The sequence below is a fragment of the Sapajus apella genome, unplaced genomic scaffold (assembly GCF_009761245.1).
Source record: "Sapajus apella isolate SASKATOON/1434 unplaced genomic scaffold, GSC_monkey_1.0 scaffold10, whole genome shotgun sequence".
Lineage (NCBI taxonomy): Eukaryota > Metazoa > Chordata > Mammalia > Primates > Cebidae > Sapajus > Sapajus apella.
Window position 1 is genome coordinate 37,882 of NW_022436950.1, and position 15,008 is coordinate 52,889.

General features: G+C 62.8%; 2 protein-coding genes across 3 annotated transcripts in view; one reads left to right on the forward strand and one right to left on the reverse strand.

Moving 5' to 3' along the window:
* Positions 1 to 4,820: 4,820 nt before the first annotated feature.
* Positions 4,821 to 14,956, reverse strand: RNPEPL1 (arginyl aminopeptidase like 1). 2 transcript variants are annotated; one of them, XM_032277711.1, is made up of 11 exons: positions 14,402 to 14,956; positions 10,828 to 10,968; positions 10,176 to 10,327; positions 9,524 to 9,640; positions 9,082 to 9,317; positions 8,805 to 8,918; positions 8,321 to 8,433; positions 7,870 to 7,978; positions 6,724 to 6,954; positions 6,425 to 6,567; positions 4,821 to 5,927 (listed from the first exon to the last, which is right to left on the reverse strand). In XM_032277711.1, exons 1-11 carry the CDS (start codon positions 14,888 to 14,890, stop codon positions 5,634 to 5,636), a joined length of 2,139 nt encoding a protein of 712 aa, XP_032133602.1. In that variant the 5' UTR covers positions 14,891 to 14,956; the 3' UTR covers positions 4,821 to 5,633. The 2 variants fall into 2 exon arrangements, with proteins under 2 accessions (XP_032133602.1, XP_032133601.1); XM_032277710.1 differs by having other exon boundaries at positions 14,366 to 14,956.
* ANKMY1 (ankyrin repeat and MYND domain containing 1) overlaps positions 14,364 to 15,008 on the forward strand; it is an 82,543-nt gene continuing 81,898 nt past the window's right edge. The window contains exon 1 of the mRNA XM_032277707.1: positions 14,364 to 14,444. The gene's annotated coding sequence lies outside the window, so the exon portion shown is untranslated. The remainder of the gene's footprint in view (positions 14,445 to 15,008) is intronic.

The following is a 15,008-nucleotide window of genomic DNA, read 5'->3' on the forward strand; positions in this document are numbered from 1 at the left end:
TTCACAGGGAAGAGGTGACAGCTCAGGACCACATAGCTGTAGGTAGTGAGGCAGGAAGGTAGGGTCTGGGTGCAGGGGACATCGGCCGATGCACACTTCAGTTATGACGGGAAATCCTCTCCCCATGGGGCATAGGCCAAAGAAAGGACTTGGTGACTTGACTTCATCCTCTCCATCTTCGTCGGGTGTACCCCAAGTAACCAATGGAATCCACTAGTGGGTATTTTAACTCGCAAATGCACTGTGCACAGGCCTGCTCCCACCCTGGGGTGTACTTCCATTTTCAATAAATCCCTTCATTCCTACTCCTCTCTGTGTGTGTGTTTTATTCAGTTCTTTGTTCAAGATGCCAAGAACCTGGACATCCTCCGCTGGTAACAGGACACATCAGCGCCTTAGATGGGGGCAGCCAGTGTAAAACCAGGCCGACCTCGGCCTACTTCGTCACTGCAACACGAGGAATGGGTTCTTTGTTGGCAATATTTTAGATTGAGCTTTTTTTCCATCATACGTATAATACATGCTCAGTAAACCAAATAGTGGGAACAAGTAAATATGCTCCTTATAGGAATTCTTTTCCTGTTGGTATGAAGCGGTTGTGTGTTCTTCAGTTTTCTTATGAGCACGATGCAGAGAATTTCCACAGCTGACTGGTTCTCCGAGGTGAGCATATTTCAGATATGGGTGATTTTCTGCATTGTGGGTGTTGTATTCCCTCCACACTTCGGAATTTTTTTCTGTTGGCTCATTCATTTGGAACAAGGAGAGGTTTATCTGGGCCTGGCTGGCCGGGTGGGTGGGTGGTAGTGATCTTAGGGCTCTGTCTGTGCCTGTTAAAAGCCCCTCAGATCTGTGCTGGGCCTGGCCACTCTGTGTGGACAGCCTTGCCAAGCTCCACCTTTAGCTGGCTTGTACCTGCTCTTGGGCTTCTGTCTGACCAGGTGATTAATGAGAGATGGTGGAAAGTGTGTGTGTGTGTGTGGGGGGGGAGCTTAACAGCTGACATCAGATTCCTCTTAGTAAAAGAACTGTCTGAAGTATGCTCTATCGTTAAGCCCATAGGTGACCTCACTCACGGGGGGGAAAAAAAGCAAAAAAACAGTCTGTTGGGGAAATGACCTTGGTGGGTGCTTAGGTTAGGGCCCTGAGGGCATGGCTACTTGAGGTGGCTTAGCTTGCTGGGTGGAAGGTCTGATGGGGAGGGAAGAGAAGGTGGGGAGAAAACGGCTAAAGAAATGAGACAGTTGTGGGGTGGGGGGGATGAAGATGGGGGACCCTGGAGTGTAGAATGCAGGCCATGTTGAGAATGAGGATGCCCTGACGGATTGGAACTTTTTCTTTACTCTCCACAACCTAGTATCCCCAAGTTTATTTTCTGTTGCTGTACCAATAACAGACTGGGAAATTTATAATGAAAATAAATGTATTTCTTATCGTTTTGGAGGCTGGGAATTCCGAGGTTGAGGGGCTGGAATCTGGTGGACTTTTTGACACATAATTTGTTGGAAACGGGTTTAAAACGTTGGGAAAAACCCACAGTGAGACAATGGACCACTCAGCAAGGCTGCTTTACTTCCTGCAGGAAGGGTGCAACTCGCCGGCAGTCTTGCCAGGAGGGCACACCTGAACAAGGAGACAGGGACATTGATAACTTTCATAACCCGACACAGTCGCCCTACTGCTGGGTCCAATTTCCATTGGCCAGAACGGGACCTCACACTCTATGCTTAACCCAATTGGCTAAAAACTTGGAAACTTTCCAGGTAAAGCCCGAGGAGAACAGAGGAGGAGGAAGTAACGTGAGGAATGCTTAGAGAAGAGAGAACTTTTCCAAAAAAGGAAAGGGAATAAGCTTTGACCAAGCCCAGGCATGTCCGGGCAGATATCTAGGTTAAAGTTTAAGAACTAAGAACAGGGGATGCATTTATTTTTTATTATGACCAACAGCTACTTTATTAGCAAAAGCTTTAAAATAAATTAACCTCTGAAGAAACCGGTATTTATTCATAGTGAACTACGAGGAAAGCTTTGAGGAGGAACCTTTTATTTATTCTTACTTCCCACATCACTCCATGGTGGAAGACGGAGGAGCAGGAGGACACGCAAGGGAGAGGCGGCTACAGCCCAGGCTCCTGACAGCCCGCGCGCTCTGACAGGGACAGGAATCCGTTCAGGGAGGCTCGGAGCCCTTCTGGCCTGATCACTGCCTACCGGTTCCACCTCTGAAGACCATCACAATGGCAATTAAATTTCAACATGAATTTTGGAGGAAACATTCAAACCATGGCACTGTTCACTGAGTTTTCATTTTTTATTTTAGTGATTGCTTTTTAAAACATTTCCTGGGTCTCTGGCTGATTCATTTTTATAAACTACCTGTCCTTGTTTCACGAGCACCTCTTCCTGTTATGATTTCAAAAGCCCCCTTTAGGTCTGAGATTCTGATGATGCGTGTTCTAAAGTCCTCTCAGGTGTAAGTGAGGGCTGCGTGGCGTGCTCTCCTTCCCACTGTGTTGCTGTGGGCAGGTGACTGTCAACTGTGCCTTGCCTTTATACCTGGAGTTCCCGAGTGTTCTATGCAAAGCACCTGGCCTTAGGGGAGAAGCACCAGCGTCAAGTCCCAGTTAGAGCAGGGATGGCAGAGGGGCCCTCCGGGAGACGAGTCGCTGCTCAGCCATGGCCTGAGGGATTTGGAAAACCTTATTTGGACCTTGAGGGCGAGGGATTCCATGGGTCTCCCTCACCCTGTTGCCTCAGGCTTCAGCTCTCGAGTGTAGAAGCCAATCTTTCATCAGCTTTTTTTCTGTTTTTGAACATCACCCCACCCTGCCTCTACGACACCCCCCCTCCTACCGGCCTGGCTGGCGCCTAGTCCCCCGCCCTCCATACAGAGCTCATCGCTCTCAGCTTCCGGCCTCGGCTCCATCATTGTCATCAGTGCTATTTGCCATATACCCCGACTTTTGTGCGTGTTGGAGTTGCAGCTCTGTGGCTGTGGGTCCGCCAGAGCTTCCTCTGCCCTTGTGAGCCCCTCAACAGCTCTTATCCCCAGCAAGGTGCCTGGAAACATTCGGGATCTCTGTTCCATTGGTCCAGGTCCTCGGTCGGTCACATTGAAGAGAAGCTGCCCTTCCCCGCCAGCCTGAGCTGGGCCTGCAGCATGAGGAATAAAGCTGTCGTTTGAGACGCCTGTGCTCCGTAGTTGTCTGGCTGGAGCATCTCGGCTTAATAGAGAAGCTGGCCACTAAAAGAGGGGTGTGCTAAGCACACGTGACCTGCCGGGATTCGGAATGTTGGCAAGCTATCGGGTGGTGGCAAAACATCTGGTAAAGCTCCACTGTGCTGACTCACGAGGCAGATGCGGAGCTAGATGAATGTGCACGTCCAGTGGACGAGGTTGGGAAACAGCGCTGGCCTGAGTGTCGGCAGAGGGACTGGGAAGCAGTGAGCTGGAACAGAATTCTGCATTTGAAGCTGGGAGGAGAAGGGCTACATGGACTCAGGTGGCATGCCCTCCCGTGCGTGGGTGGGGACAGAGCCAGGACAGCTCGTGGCAAGGGTGCCATCTGGATCCAGATGCCCTCCTCCCTCAGGGCTATGACGCTGGGCTTCCCAAAGGCAGTGTCGGGCAGAGGTGCACAGCTCAGCAGCGTCTGGAGGTGGCACTGCGGGCGTGGCTGTCGGCACCTGGAGTGGAGTCACCCGCAGACCACAGAGTCATTTCAAGCTGAATTGCCAGAGAAAGAAGAGGCGGGGACGAAAGTGTGACTGTTGAGACTTGAAAACAACCTTGGCAGGGAAGAGGCTGAGGAAGCAGTTCTGCCACTGAGGAGGGCTCCTCTGAGGACACCATCAAGCGTGGCCAATGAAACAGGAAAGGCGGCCTCCTGGGGCTGGAGCCCCGGGCCACAGAGAACACTTGGGGAGCAGGCTGTCCACTGCCGGGCAGGGGCCCTGCCGTGCCTGCCTGGCAAGACTTTAGGTGGCCATGGGGCAGGGGCTGCCGGGTGCCCTCCACACCCCCTTTCACAGGGTCCCTGCAGTCATCCTATCCCTGTCCCCTGCTGGGTGTGAGGGGCAGTGATGGTCTCTTAGTTCCTGGGTCTCTGGATGGGGTGGCGCCTCCCCCAGGCCTGATGTGAGGAAGGCACATGAAACAGCATTTGTAGAGCTGCCACCGCCACAGGAGGGGCCACAGGAGGGGCCACAGGAGGCCCATCTGCCCAGGGGAGGGTGAATGGCGCATGTGGGGGCTGGGCAGTGCGGCCACCAGGGTTATCTGCCCCCCACCGCCTGCCTTCCCCACTTCTTGGCCGCCATGTGTGGAGCGGAGCTGTGGCTGGGCCTGGTCAAGGGGTTGCGGGGAGACGTGGTGCTTCCAGGCCACGGCATGTTGCCCAGATGTGTGTGGCACTGAGATGGGGGCGCAGCCACATCCGTGGGGGCCCTGAAGAGCGGCAACACCTACCACCTGGGAAATGGGAAATCTCAATCCCCCAAAAGCAAACATGCCTGTCACCCTGTACCCATCTTAGGACAGTATCACCACTGAGGCCAGGATGTGGCTACGGCCACAGAGGTGAAGGTCCAAAGTGAAGGTGACACATGGCCTCCTGTGACATCCAGAGGAGGTTGCTCAGGCCCAGGAGGTCTGGCCAAGGGGCTGGGCAGTGTTCCAGGAGCCTGCTCGCAGGCCCGTGTATCAGGCGGGGCTGCGGCCAGCTCCTGACCAGCTCCAGGCCCCAAGTCCTGGTGGGCCAGCCCATCCTACACAGCCGGGGAGATGTGGAGGCCAAGAGTGGGGAGAAAGAGGAGGGAGGTCAGGGTTGCAGACTGGAAGTTTAATGGGACCATCACCATGACACCCCACTGCAGCAGTCCCAGGCCCTGGCTGCCTCGCCCAGCATGGTGGGTCGAGAGCACCAGCGCCACCCCCCACTTTCCCTGGGGTATTACTGTACCCATGTGCCTCCTACCCCCAGGAAGCCACAAGAGACAGGATGTCCTGTCCCCACACTCCCCCTGGGTCCTGGGACTCCTTGTTCTGAGGGGCTGAGGTTGTCTGGGACCCGGGGGCCCTCCCCAGGGACATGCATCCTCTGTGTCACCTGCCCCCACACCGAGGGAATGTCTGTGTCCTTGTCCCTGTGCCAGGGGCCATGTGAGGCTGCCCGCCCCAGGGGCGGGGTGCAGGGCTCTGCGGGGAGGTGGCTCAGATCCCTGTGAGGAGGCGTGCTGCAGGGACGGCACAGCCTGGGCCACGGCAGACGTAAGGCACAGTGTGGCGGTCACCATGGGGCTGCTGGAGCCCTTGCTCTGGGGCGGCCCCTGGCAGGTGCTGGCATCTGGGGCTAGGCACAGCTGTCAGTGTTGAGACAGGAGGCATGGCGTGTGCGGGCTGGCCCCAGAGCCTGCAGTGCAAGAGCTGGGAGTGGGGAGGCCAGGCCCACAGGTCTCTGCCGGATACAAGGAGGTCCCTCTCCCCATTCTCCCTGCCTGGGAGAGCCCAGGGGAGGGGCTTGTGGGCCTGGGCAGAGCTCATGGCCAGAGCCGAGGCGCAGTCATGGCAGGCCTGGCCCACAGAAGGCACAATTGTGGTGTCTGGGAGGTCGAGGGTCAGCCCGGCGACAGGGCTAGGCAGACACGTTGACGTCCCTGAGAGAGATGGCACTACTGGGGGCCTCGTCCCCGAGCAGCAGGGCCTGTGCGTCCGAGTCCGTGTCTGCTGCAGCCCTGCCCAGCTCCGAGCTGGGCTCTGAGGCAGGCTCTGTGCTGGCACCCAGGCCCTGGGACAGGATCTGCTGGATGGCTCTGCGCAGGTTGGGGTGCAGCCGGCCCTGCGTCTGGTAGAAGACGTCCAGTGCGAAGGACTTGAGGGCCCCGGTGCAGAGGTCCTCGTACAGCGGGATGGTGTACATGCGTGACATCTGCGGGACAGGCAGTCGGTCACACTGCGGCTCCCCAGCGCCCCCAGGCCAGCCCACCCTGCCGGCCCTCCTGCTCCTGGCTCCCCGGCTTCATCCTCAGGGCTGTGGCCTGGACTCTGGTGGCCAGGGGGCCCGCCGTTGGCCTCCCACCTCTACCCTGCCCTTCCTGGCTGTCTGTGGAGGCCCCATCTCCAGGGAGGCTGGGCTGGAGGGAGCACACACAGGAAACAGGGCAGCCGGGGCCTCTCTCAGAGGAGCTTGGGTGTCCCCTCTGCCCAGATCTGGATGCTGAAGGTGCAGGGCCCAGCAGGCCAGGGTGGCCTGGACCTGAGACTGCTGCCCCCAGTTGGTCCCTTCCACAGCTTCTCCAAGAGCCGCACCGGGTGCGTGAGCCCCTCCCCACGGACCCCTACGTCTCCCCTGCCCCAGTCTCCCGAACGTGTCTGGCCTGCCCCGAGGGCTCAGACTAGGGGGGCGCCCTGGGCAGGAGGCCGCACCTGGCTCTCCAGGAAGCGCCGCACCCTATGCAGGTCGGGGTAGTAGTCATTGCGGACCACGATCTGCAGCCAGCGGATACGGATCTCGGCGTTCATCGAGTCCAGCAGCGAGGAGTAGCACTTGGACAGGCTCATCACCACCTCTGCGGCGGGGCGGGACAGGCGGGGGACAGGTCAGGCCGGGGGGGTAGGTCATGGCAGGGGGCGGGTCAGGGTGGGGGGGTAGGTCAGGCCAGGGGGCAGGTCAGGGCTGGGCCACCATTGCAACCCTGGGCCACCGATCAGCTTCAGGGACCCACCCTGTGGCAGCGGGGACCCGTCCAGGAGCCGGTCCAGGAAGAGTGCTGTCTGGAAGGTCCTCCACTTGGAGATGTCGATGGCACTGGCTGAGGCGGCTGCCTGGTCCAGGGGTTCTGCGGTCCACAGCTGGAAAAGGGCCTCCACGGGCCGGGTCAGGCTGGATCCCTGAGACAGGTCCGGCTCAGCCAGCGGCGGGCCTGTGGCATTGAGCCAGCGCTCGAATTCCAGCCCTAGAGGGGAGAAGTGACCCTGGGGTCCCTGCCCGGGCTGGGGAGGGGCTGCCTGAGCAGTCTGCCCGGGAGACCCCAGACCCTGAGTGTGTCCCAGGCAGGTGGCCTGTTCCAGGGACGTGGGCCGTTCAGGAAGGCGGCATCAGCGCCAGCCAGCACTGCCACCTGAAGCCACTGAAGGGCTGTGAGGGCTACATGCAGGCAGAGGCTTGGGTTGGTGACCAAGGGACTCCCACCCTCTCCACGCCTCTCCTGGTGGAAGACACTGAAGTAGTCTAAACCCAACGTCAGGTGGAGAAGGCCACCTGTGCCATGAGCCGCAGGGGCGGGGTGGGGGCAACAGGCTCTTGAGATGATGTTGAAGCTCTAAAGTGCGGTGCCCATGCGACACCCAGAAAGCTCCTGGTGCACTTGCTGTACCTTCCAAAAGTTGGCGTCACCAGGCACAGCGCTCCCACTGGTACCTCACCACCTCCAGCAATGCTGGCCTCTCCCTCAATGTCTGAACCCTGCAGTGACTTCCTGGGCCCCAAGCCCTCAGAGCCTCAGGGATACCCTCAAAGAGGATGCATAAGCAGGGCTGGCCATCGGCCGCCAGCTCCAGGACACGCCCGTCACATGCCCATCCTGCGCCAGGCCCTTCGCACACCTGGTTTCCATGGCCTGCTCCCTGGGAGTGCCTAACTCAGTCTGCTTGTCCTTATGACACCGCCTCCAGGCAGGCCCCCTACCCCAGCCCTGTTCTCATAGCATCCCGGCCTGGGGCCCACAGAGTCCAGCAAGGGTCAGCAGAAGGACAGACAGGATATGACAGTGTTTTCCTCCAGGCAGAGTGGCCCCTCAGGCAGCAGAGGGCCCGCCTGTCATCACACACATGGCTTCCTGGCTGCAGCGGGGTTGGGGGATCAGCCTCACCTGCCCGGCAGTCCACGCTCTGCTCCTTCAGCTCCGGGAAGAAGCTCAGGAAGGAGTCCAGTAGGTCTTGGGCCACCACGCTGGTGAACTTGTACTTCTCCACGTAGGCCTGTGTGGCAGAGGTGGGGCCTCAGCAGGCCTGGGGGAGAGGGACATGCGCAGCCCCACTAGAGAGGCCTGCAGGGCACCAAGGGGTGTGAGCCAAGGGACATCCTGGGCACCGGGTGGGTGCAGAGGCAGCACCTGGTACACAGGCCCCGCTAAGTGACTGAACACAGGGTGGGAAGGGGAGGTGGCAACCCAGGCATTCCCCCTAAAGGCAGACCAGGTCCTCGCCAGGCTCACAGGCCCTGCCCATTCCACCCCAACCGCCAGAGCGGGGCGGCCCTGTGAGCTGGGCAGGGGCTAGGAGCAGGTGGCAGCCGGGCTGTCCCGGGCCGGGGCCGCTCACTCGGAGAAAGTCATCAAAGCGCTGCGGGTCTCCGCACAGCTGGGACAGGTAGTACACGAAGCAGTAGCCTTTCTCGTAGGTGAACAGGTTCATCAGGTGGCTGGGATTCACTCCTGCAAGGAACACCCGCCTGGGCTGGGGCCCGAACCCACCGGTGTCCCACGGAATGCGGAGGGGCGGTGCTCAGGCTCCGAGGAGCAGGAAGGGCCGAGGGCTGCTGTCCCTCACGTGCCCAGATGTGTACTGATGCCCTGGGTGTGCAGCGGCAGGGCCTCAGGGAAGACTGAGGACCCACACCATGGTGACTGGGGCTCCGAGCCAGCGAGGCGGCGGTGGCTGTGGGAGCCTGGGGAGGCCTTGCCCGGGCCAGGGGCTCAGGCACAGTGGGGGACAGAAAAGCCACAGCCCGAGCACACGAAGGGCAGGCAAGGAGGCCCTGGGGGTGACGTCCCGGTTCCGGGGGCCGGCCCTGTGGAGCAGGTACCTGGCTCCAGCTTGACCTGCAGCTTGCTGACTGGGCTGTCTTCGCCCAGAAGCTTCATCTGCCGGTGCAGGGCGTCCAGGCGGAAGGCAGTCTCCAGGCAGGTGAAGGCAGCACCTGGATGGGGTCCAGAGACAGGGGAGAGGTGAGGGGGTGTGGGGAAGTCGGGGGAGGTGGGGGGGTGGGCACCTGCAGCAGGGCAGGGGAGCCAGGTCAGGCTCTCTGCCCCTGGCTCGGTGTCCTGGGCCCCCAGCGGCCGCCCTCCCCGGCCCCCCCGCACCGTAGGTCTCGGTGGTGATGCGGCGCTGGGCGTAGGTGGCCAGGCCCTCGCTCAGCCACATCTCCTCCCACGTGGCGTTGGTGACCGCGTTGCCGAACCAGCTGTGGGCCACCTCGTGGATGACGTCGATGACTAGGAACTCATCGCTTTCGAGGATGGAGGAGATGATGAAGGTGAGGCAGGGGTTCTCCATGGCCACGATGGGGAAGGAGGGCGGCAGGAAGACAATGTCGTACCTGCACCGGGAGGGCGGTGAGGGGCGCGGGCCCGGGGCCCTGACTCCCGCCCAGCACACCCACAGCCGCCGTCCCTTCAGCAGGGATCAGCCCGGCCCCTGCAGTCAGCTCCACTTCCTTCCCAAGAGATGGGGACAAGACACCCTGGGGGCATATGAGGGGCTCCTCTGACTCCTCCTTCCAGCCAGCCAGGTCCCCAGGCCTACCTGCCCCACATGTACGGCCCGTACAGCCGCTCAGCTGCGCTCAGCCACTGCTCCACCGCGCCCGACAGCTTGCTGGTGGCCGTGGGCAGGAGACACGGCTCGGCCCACACGCGGCTCCTGTTGTACGCAGGGAGGGTGAGCCCAGGCCGAGCAGCCCCAGCCCCGCTCACCCTACCAGGCTCTCCCACTGCCCTGGGGCCCCGCGAACACCCACACCTCATCCAGCCCGGCTCACCCCAGCCCGAGGCCTGACCTGCCTCACTGGACAGGCGGCCACCCTGGCCCTTCCCACAGCAGCAGCAGAGCTGCATTCCAGGGGCCCCTGGGCTCATTTTATCTCTGGGCTGAAGGGACTGATGAGGCTGTGAGGGTGACAGGCTGTGCGGGGGCCTTGGCAGAAAGGACCAGCTTGCAGGGCAGGCACTGGAGGGGCTAGGCTGCTGGGTCTGAGGGCATGTGGGCAGGAAGGCCTGGCAGGCAGGGCCCTGGTGGCAGCACCAAGGCAGAGGCAGGGCTGGCCCAGAGCAGCTGGAGGCCAGTGGGGTCCTCAGGAGGGCAGCTGTGGACGAAGGCCACAGACCCAGCTCCTGGTGAGGCTCTCCCTGAGGCCTGGGCCTGGGCAGCCCTGGAAGGCCCTGGCAGGAGACCCTACCTGGGCCCGATGTCTGCCGGCTTGAGGTCTCCGGCCACCAGGGCCACGAGGTAGGCGGGCACAGGGTGCTCCATGTGGAAGTGGAAGACGCCCTCCTGCTCCAGGTATGAGCTCCGGGTGGCACTCATCAGCACCTGCACCCCTGACGGCGCCTGTAAGGAGGCCTCACTGAGAACGCGCGGCCCCACCGTCAGCACACCCCCAGTCCAGGCAGGAAACCTTACACCCCCATCAGGGAACGTTTCGGTCAGAGAACTCTTCAAAGAACTGCCACCCTCCATGCGGAACCTCAAGCTCCCAGTCTGCAAACCTCGCCCCAGCCCAGTGCTGCCAAGCGTGGGCCGGCGACTCAGACTCCAGCAGGGATCAGCAGCTCAGTCTGGAGACCCCTTGTCTGGGGCCCCCGCGGTCCCTTCGGGGACACCCTGGGTCCAGGACCCTGACCCTCTCAGGCGCCTTGGAGGCAGCCCAGCTTCCCTGCGGCCTGCAGAGCGGCTCCTCCCACAGAGTTGGGAGGGTGAGCTCCCACAAGCACCGTGGCCTGCTGGCAGCTGGGGCCACAGCCCAGGTAGGGAGGAGCAAGGGGGAGGCGGCGTGGCCAGGCTGCCGGGCTCTCCTGGGAGCAGGGTGAGGGCAGCTGGCGGACCCTGACCTTGACCACCGCGGAGTAGGTGCACTTGACGGCGGGCGTGTCGAAGCACGGGAAGAAGGAGCGGTTGCACACGGAGTGGCCCTGGGTGAAGACGAAGGGCTTGGCGCAGCCATAGGTCAGCTCTGGGTCCAGCCACCAGATCTGTGGGCAGGATGGCAGGAGGGTGCATCAGCAGACAGCTGCCCAGCAGAGTTCTGGGCCCTAGCCACCAGGCAGCAGCCTGACAGAAGGTGGCGAGGCTCTGGGAGGGGACGATAGCTGAATTATCTTGCTGGGTTCATTGAGGGCCAACAGCCACCCCCTAGCCTTCACTTACCGGCCTGGCCAGGGGGAAAGCAGGAGCAGGTGACCCAGGGTGTGGCCTACACTGTGTCACCAGGGCCAGCCCCCAGCCCAGGCAGGAGGCTCTGTGTCAGGGAGCCACAGGGGGCATCTCCCAGCCGACACCAGGGCAAAGAAAGAAAATGGCCCATCATTGCATTATCCTAGCTTCCATAGGGACACTGAGGCACAGTCAGAACACACTCAGTCCAAATTCCCGGCAGCTCATCCAGTCATGGCCAGGAAAGGGAGCCCCAGAAGTGGAATCCAGGAAGCCAAAGCCTCTATGCACTTTCAGGCAGCACGCCCGGGCCCAGAGCCACCCAGAGCCCAGGCAGCCTTGCCTGGAGAGACCCCTCAGTAGACAGGCTCCAGGCCAGGGAGTGCAGGCCCGGCTGGAGGCTCCTGCTGGCATGGGATGGGAGCAGCCACCGGACGGCCGTCGGCGCTGCTGCTGCCTGGAGGCGGGGGCTGCAGTGAGTGCTATGGAACGGGTGTGCTCACTGAGGGTGCTGTCCACCTGCCCACCAAGGTCACCCCCCGGCCACCCTCTCCCCTGCACCATAGCTGATGAGGCTTTCCTCGCCCCGACACGCCGAGGCCAGGCCCACCCCGACGAGAAGCCCACGTTCCCCTGCCACACCTGTCTCATCTTCCATCTGGGAATTCTGACCTTTCCGGTGAGGGCAGCTCAGAGTCTGAGCCAGGGGGGGGGGGGGGGGGGGCGGCGGCGGAGGGGGTGGCTCTTCCAACCACAGCCATGTTACCTTCGTCCTGAGTCAGCCCTGCACGGCGTCCGCACCCTCCCCTCTGCCGGGACGAGATCGTCGAGGGAAACCGAATTGCTCCTCAACCACCCAAGGCCGCATGCGCACGGGCCCTCCCAAGACCACAAGCGGGGGACGCCCCCAACACGCTCCCGAGAGTGGATGAGTGGAATCCACAGCTGATGGCCACCGAGGGCCAGGCGGACCCCGGAGCAGGAGGGCTGCCTCCCTGAGACCCAACGGGACCCCTGCCAGCACTCACATCGGCTTCCAAACTTCCTGTTGCTGCCCCAGCCTGCCCAGGCTGCACGGCTGTCTTCTGGTCCTGCTGAACCCTGGGCGGCCAGGGTGTTCAGGGCCCACCCGGGGAGCCGTTCACAAACAGCCTCCCTCTTGCTGAGCTGGGACCTGGGAATCTGTATGGAGGAGCCTCCCTGCCGGAGTCCTCAGCCCTTCAGCCTGCACGCCCCTCGCAACTGCTCTGCGCCGGCAGCCTTGCCTCACCCTCCCGAGGTCCTTTCAGGCTCTGGCCACTCACACCTCTCCCGACTGCCCATGTCCACCCCCAGCCTCAGTGGTCTGGCTGTCTTTCCAGACACCAGCAGGGCCCACAGCTCTCTCCCTGCCCTGAAGTGAGGGGCTGGGGCAGACCCCCCAGGCAGGACAGGCCCTGCCCCACAGATGGGTCACCAGCCCCCATCAGGGCACCCGCGCGTGGTTGCTCATGGGCAGGTAGAAAAGGGACAGGCTGAAGGGCTGGAGATGCCGCAGGGCAGGAAGAAGGCTGTTCTTGCTGAGGGTGTGGGGGGTGTGGAAATGTGCCCAAGCATTGGCAGCACCCCCAAAAAGTCTCTGGGGCTTGGGGCCCACTGGCAGGACCTCCCAGGGAGCTCCTGCTGCATCCTCCCTGGCACGGGGACAGGCTTAGGGATTTGGGCCTGAGTCCCTGGAACATGAAGGAAGAGAAGGGGACTCCACACGTGACCCCAGCCCCACAGCGCTCACGTACAAAGGGGGTGCCTGAGGGCAGAGCCAAATACTCTGTCTTCTGCAATGGGGCTGGCTCATAGGCCAGGTGAGGCCAGGCACCCTGTCCCCAGCCTGCCAACCCTGACACCACTCAGACTTTGGGGACTATGCCACCCTTCCTGCCCAGAGCACCCAAGGGCCGCCCAGTAGGCCACGGGAAGCCAAGGGACAATGGCCACCCTTGCTCACTGGGCTCTGTTTGCAGCAGCCTGCCAAGGGCCCTGGTCCAGCCACTGTGCAGGCTGCAGTGTTGGTGAACCAGACACATGGGCTCCAAGCTCAGGGATCAAGGCCAAGGAAAAGCCCATCTCCTCAGTTACCACCTGTCATGCTGGGAGGCATACTTGCCACCCGTGAGAGCCCTGGAGTACCACAGCAGGGGCAGGGCCAGCTGGCCAGAGGCTGGACACCCACAGGGGCTGCCCACCCATGGGGCTCTGGGAAGAAGGTGAGGTGGCAGGCCGGCTCACAGCCCCTGGAAGTAGTACAGGAAGCACACAGCGGTGCACAGGGGTCTGGGTTCTTCCTGCCCAGATGTCACCTTGGCCCTCTGTGGCCTGACGCCTCTCTGCCACCTTTCTATCACCTGTCCATTTGTGTGCTGTGACCAGTGGCAGCTGGACTTCCCGGCGCCTCCACAGCTGTGCGTGTGTGGCATATGTTTGGTGTCACATGTGTGCCGTCCATACCGCCTGGGGACGCGGTATGAAGCCCCACGCTGTGGGCAGGAAAGGCCCTGCTCTATCCTGTACCCACCCCCACTGGTGGAGGTGGAGGGGGTGCTGCAGCCACAGCGCCAGCCTGGGCCACCTGGCCTTCCCTGCAGGGCTTCTGGAGCGGGGAGTACCCCGTGCCCAAGCCCTGCAGAGCCTATGTGTGTCTGTGGTGGGGTCGTGGGGCCCACTGGCCTCAACGCCCCAGCAGTGCTGGCCAGGGGAGCCCCCAGCCAAGCATCTCAACCTCCATGCCCCTGTCCTCTGCCTCTGGCTTGGACACAGCTGCAGGCCCTGGTCGGTCCCACGGAGGCCCTTCCGCAGCTGACACTCCAGCCCAACCCTCGGTGCCAGGATCCTGCAGATGCACATCTTGGCGGGTGCCAGAAGCTGCTCCCGTCCCCAGGCAGAGACAGAGCACCTGAACGAGAAGCTTCCCTGGGTGACATACTGTTCCGTGTCCCCGCAGGACCCCGGCCTCCATTCAAGGCTCCTAAGGCTCAGGGGCAACAGCTGGGAATCAGCAGGGGCACCTGGAAAGGACGCAGGGCCCGGCTGCCGCGCCCTCTCGGCGAGTGTCCCCGGCCCGCGCTGCCGGCCCCAGCTGGAGGGCGCAGATTCGCGCCCCGCGGCCCGGCTGTGCGGCCAGAGGCCGCCAGCAGCGCCCTGCGGACCGGCCCGCAGCCCCGGCGCCCGCCCCGGACTCACGGCGGGGGCGTCGGTCGAGGTGTAGCGCAGGATAACCTGGAAGGGCTGGTGCGCCTGCAGCTCGGGCGGCAGCGTGACGGTGAGCGACGAGCCGTAGTCGGTGAACGGGTCCACCCTGAAGGCCAGCGGGCAGCAGGCGGGCTCGGCGCCGGGCGCCTCGGGGAAGGCGGGCAGCGGGGGCGGCGGCGTGGTCCCCGGCCCGGGGGCGGGGAAGGCGAAGGCGCAGGGCGTCTCGGCGGCGGCGGGGGCGCGACGGAAGGCGGCCGAGTGCAGGCGCAGGGCCGGGTGCGCGTCGAGCACGAGCGCGCGGGGCGCGGGCCGCAGCGCGCACAGCTCGAGCACCAGGCAGCCGGCCAGCTCGCGCGCCTCGGGCCGCAGCTCCAGGCCCAGCTGCAGGTGGCGGAGGCGGAAGAGCTGCGCGCTGGAGGCCGAGGCCACGTCCAGGGCTGGCGGCGGCTCGGGCGGCGGGCGGACGGGCGCGGCCTCGGCGCCGGGCGCCTGGCGGCAGCAGCACTGCGCGGCCATGGCCGCCGGCACTAGGTGAAATCCATGGGCGGCGGCCGCACCGGGCCGCGGGCAGCGGGCGAGGGGCGCCGGGCGGCGGCGGCGGCGGCGGGGCGCGGGCACAACAGGAAGTCGCGCC

What these genes read in the sequence shown, in the direction of transcription:
- RNPEPL1 (XM_032277710.1), bottom strand. Translation starts at nt 14,890, where the DNA reads ATGGCCGCGCAGTGCTGCTGCCGCCAGGCGCCCGGCGCCGAGGCCGCG. An exon ending in CCGGCAGACATCGGGCCCAG is followed by an intron (nt 9,641 to 10,175) that starts GTAGGGTCTCCT and finishes TGCGTACAACAG; the next exon opens with GAGCCGCGTGTGGGCCGAGC. An exon ending in GGCGCTTCCTGGAGAGCCAG is followed by an intron (nt 5,928 to 6,424) that starts GTGCGGCCTCCT and finishes CCTGTCCCGCAG; the next exon opens with ATGTCACGCATGTACACCAT.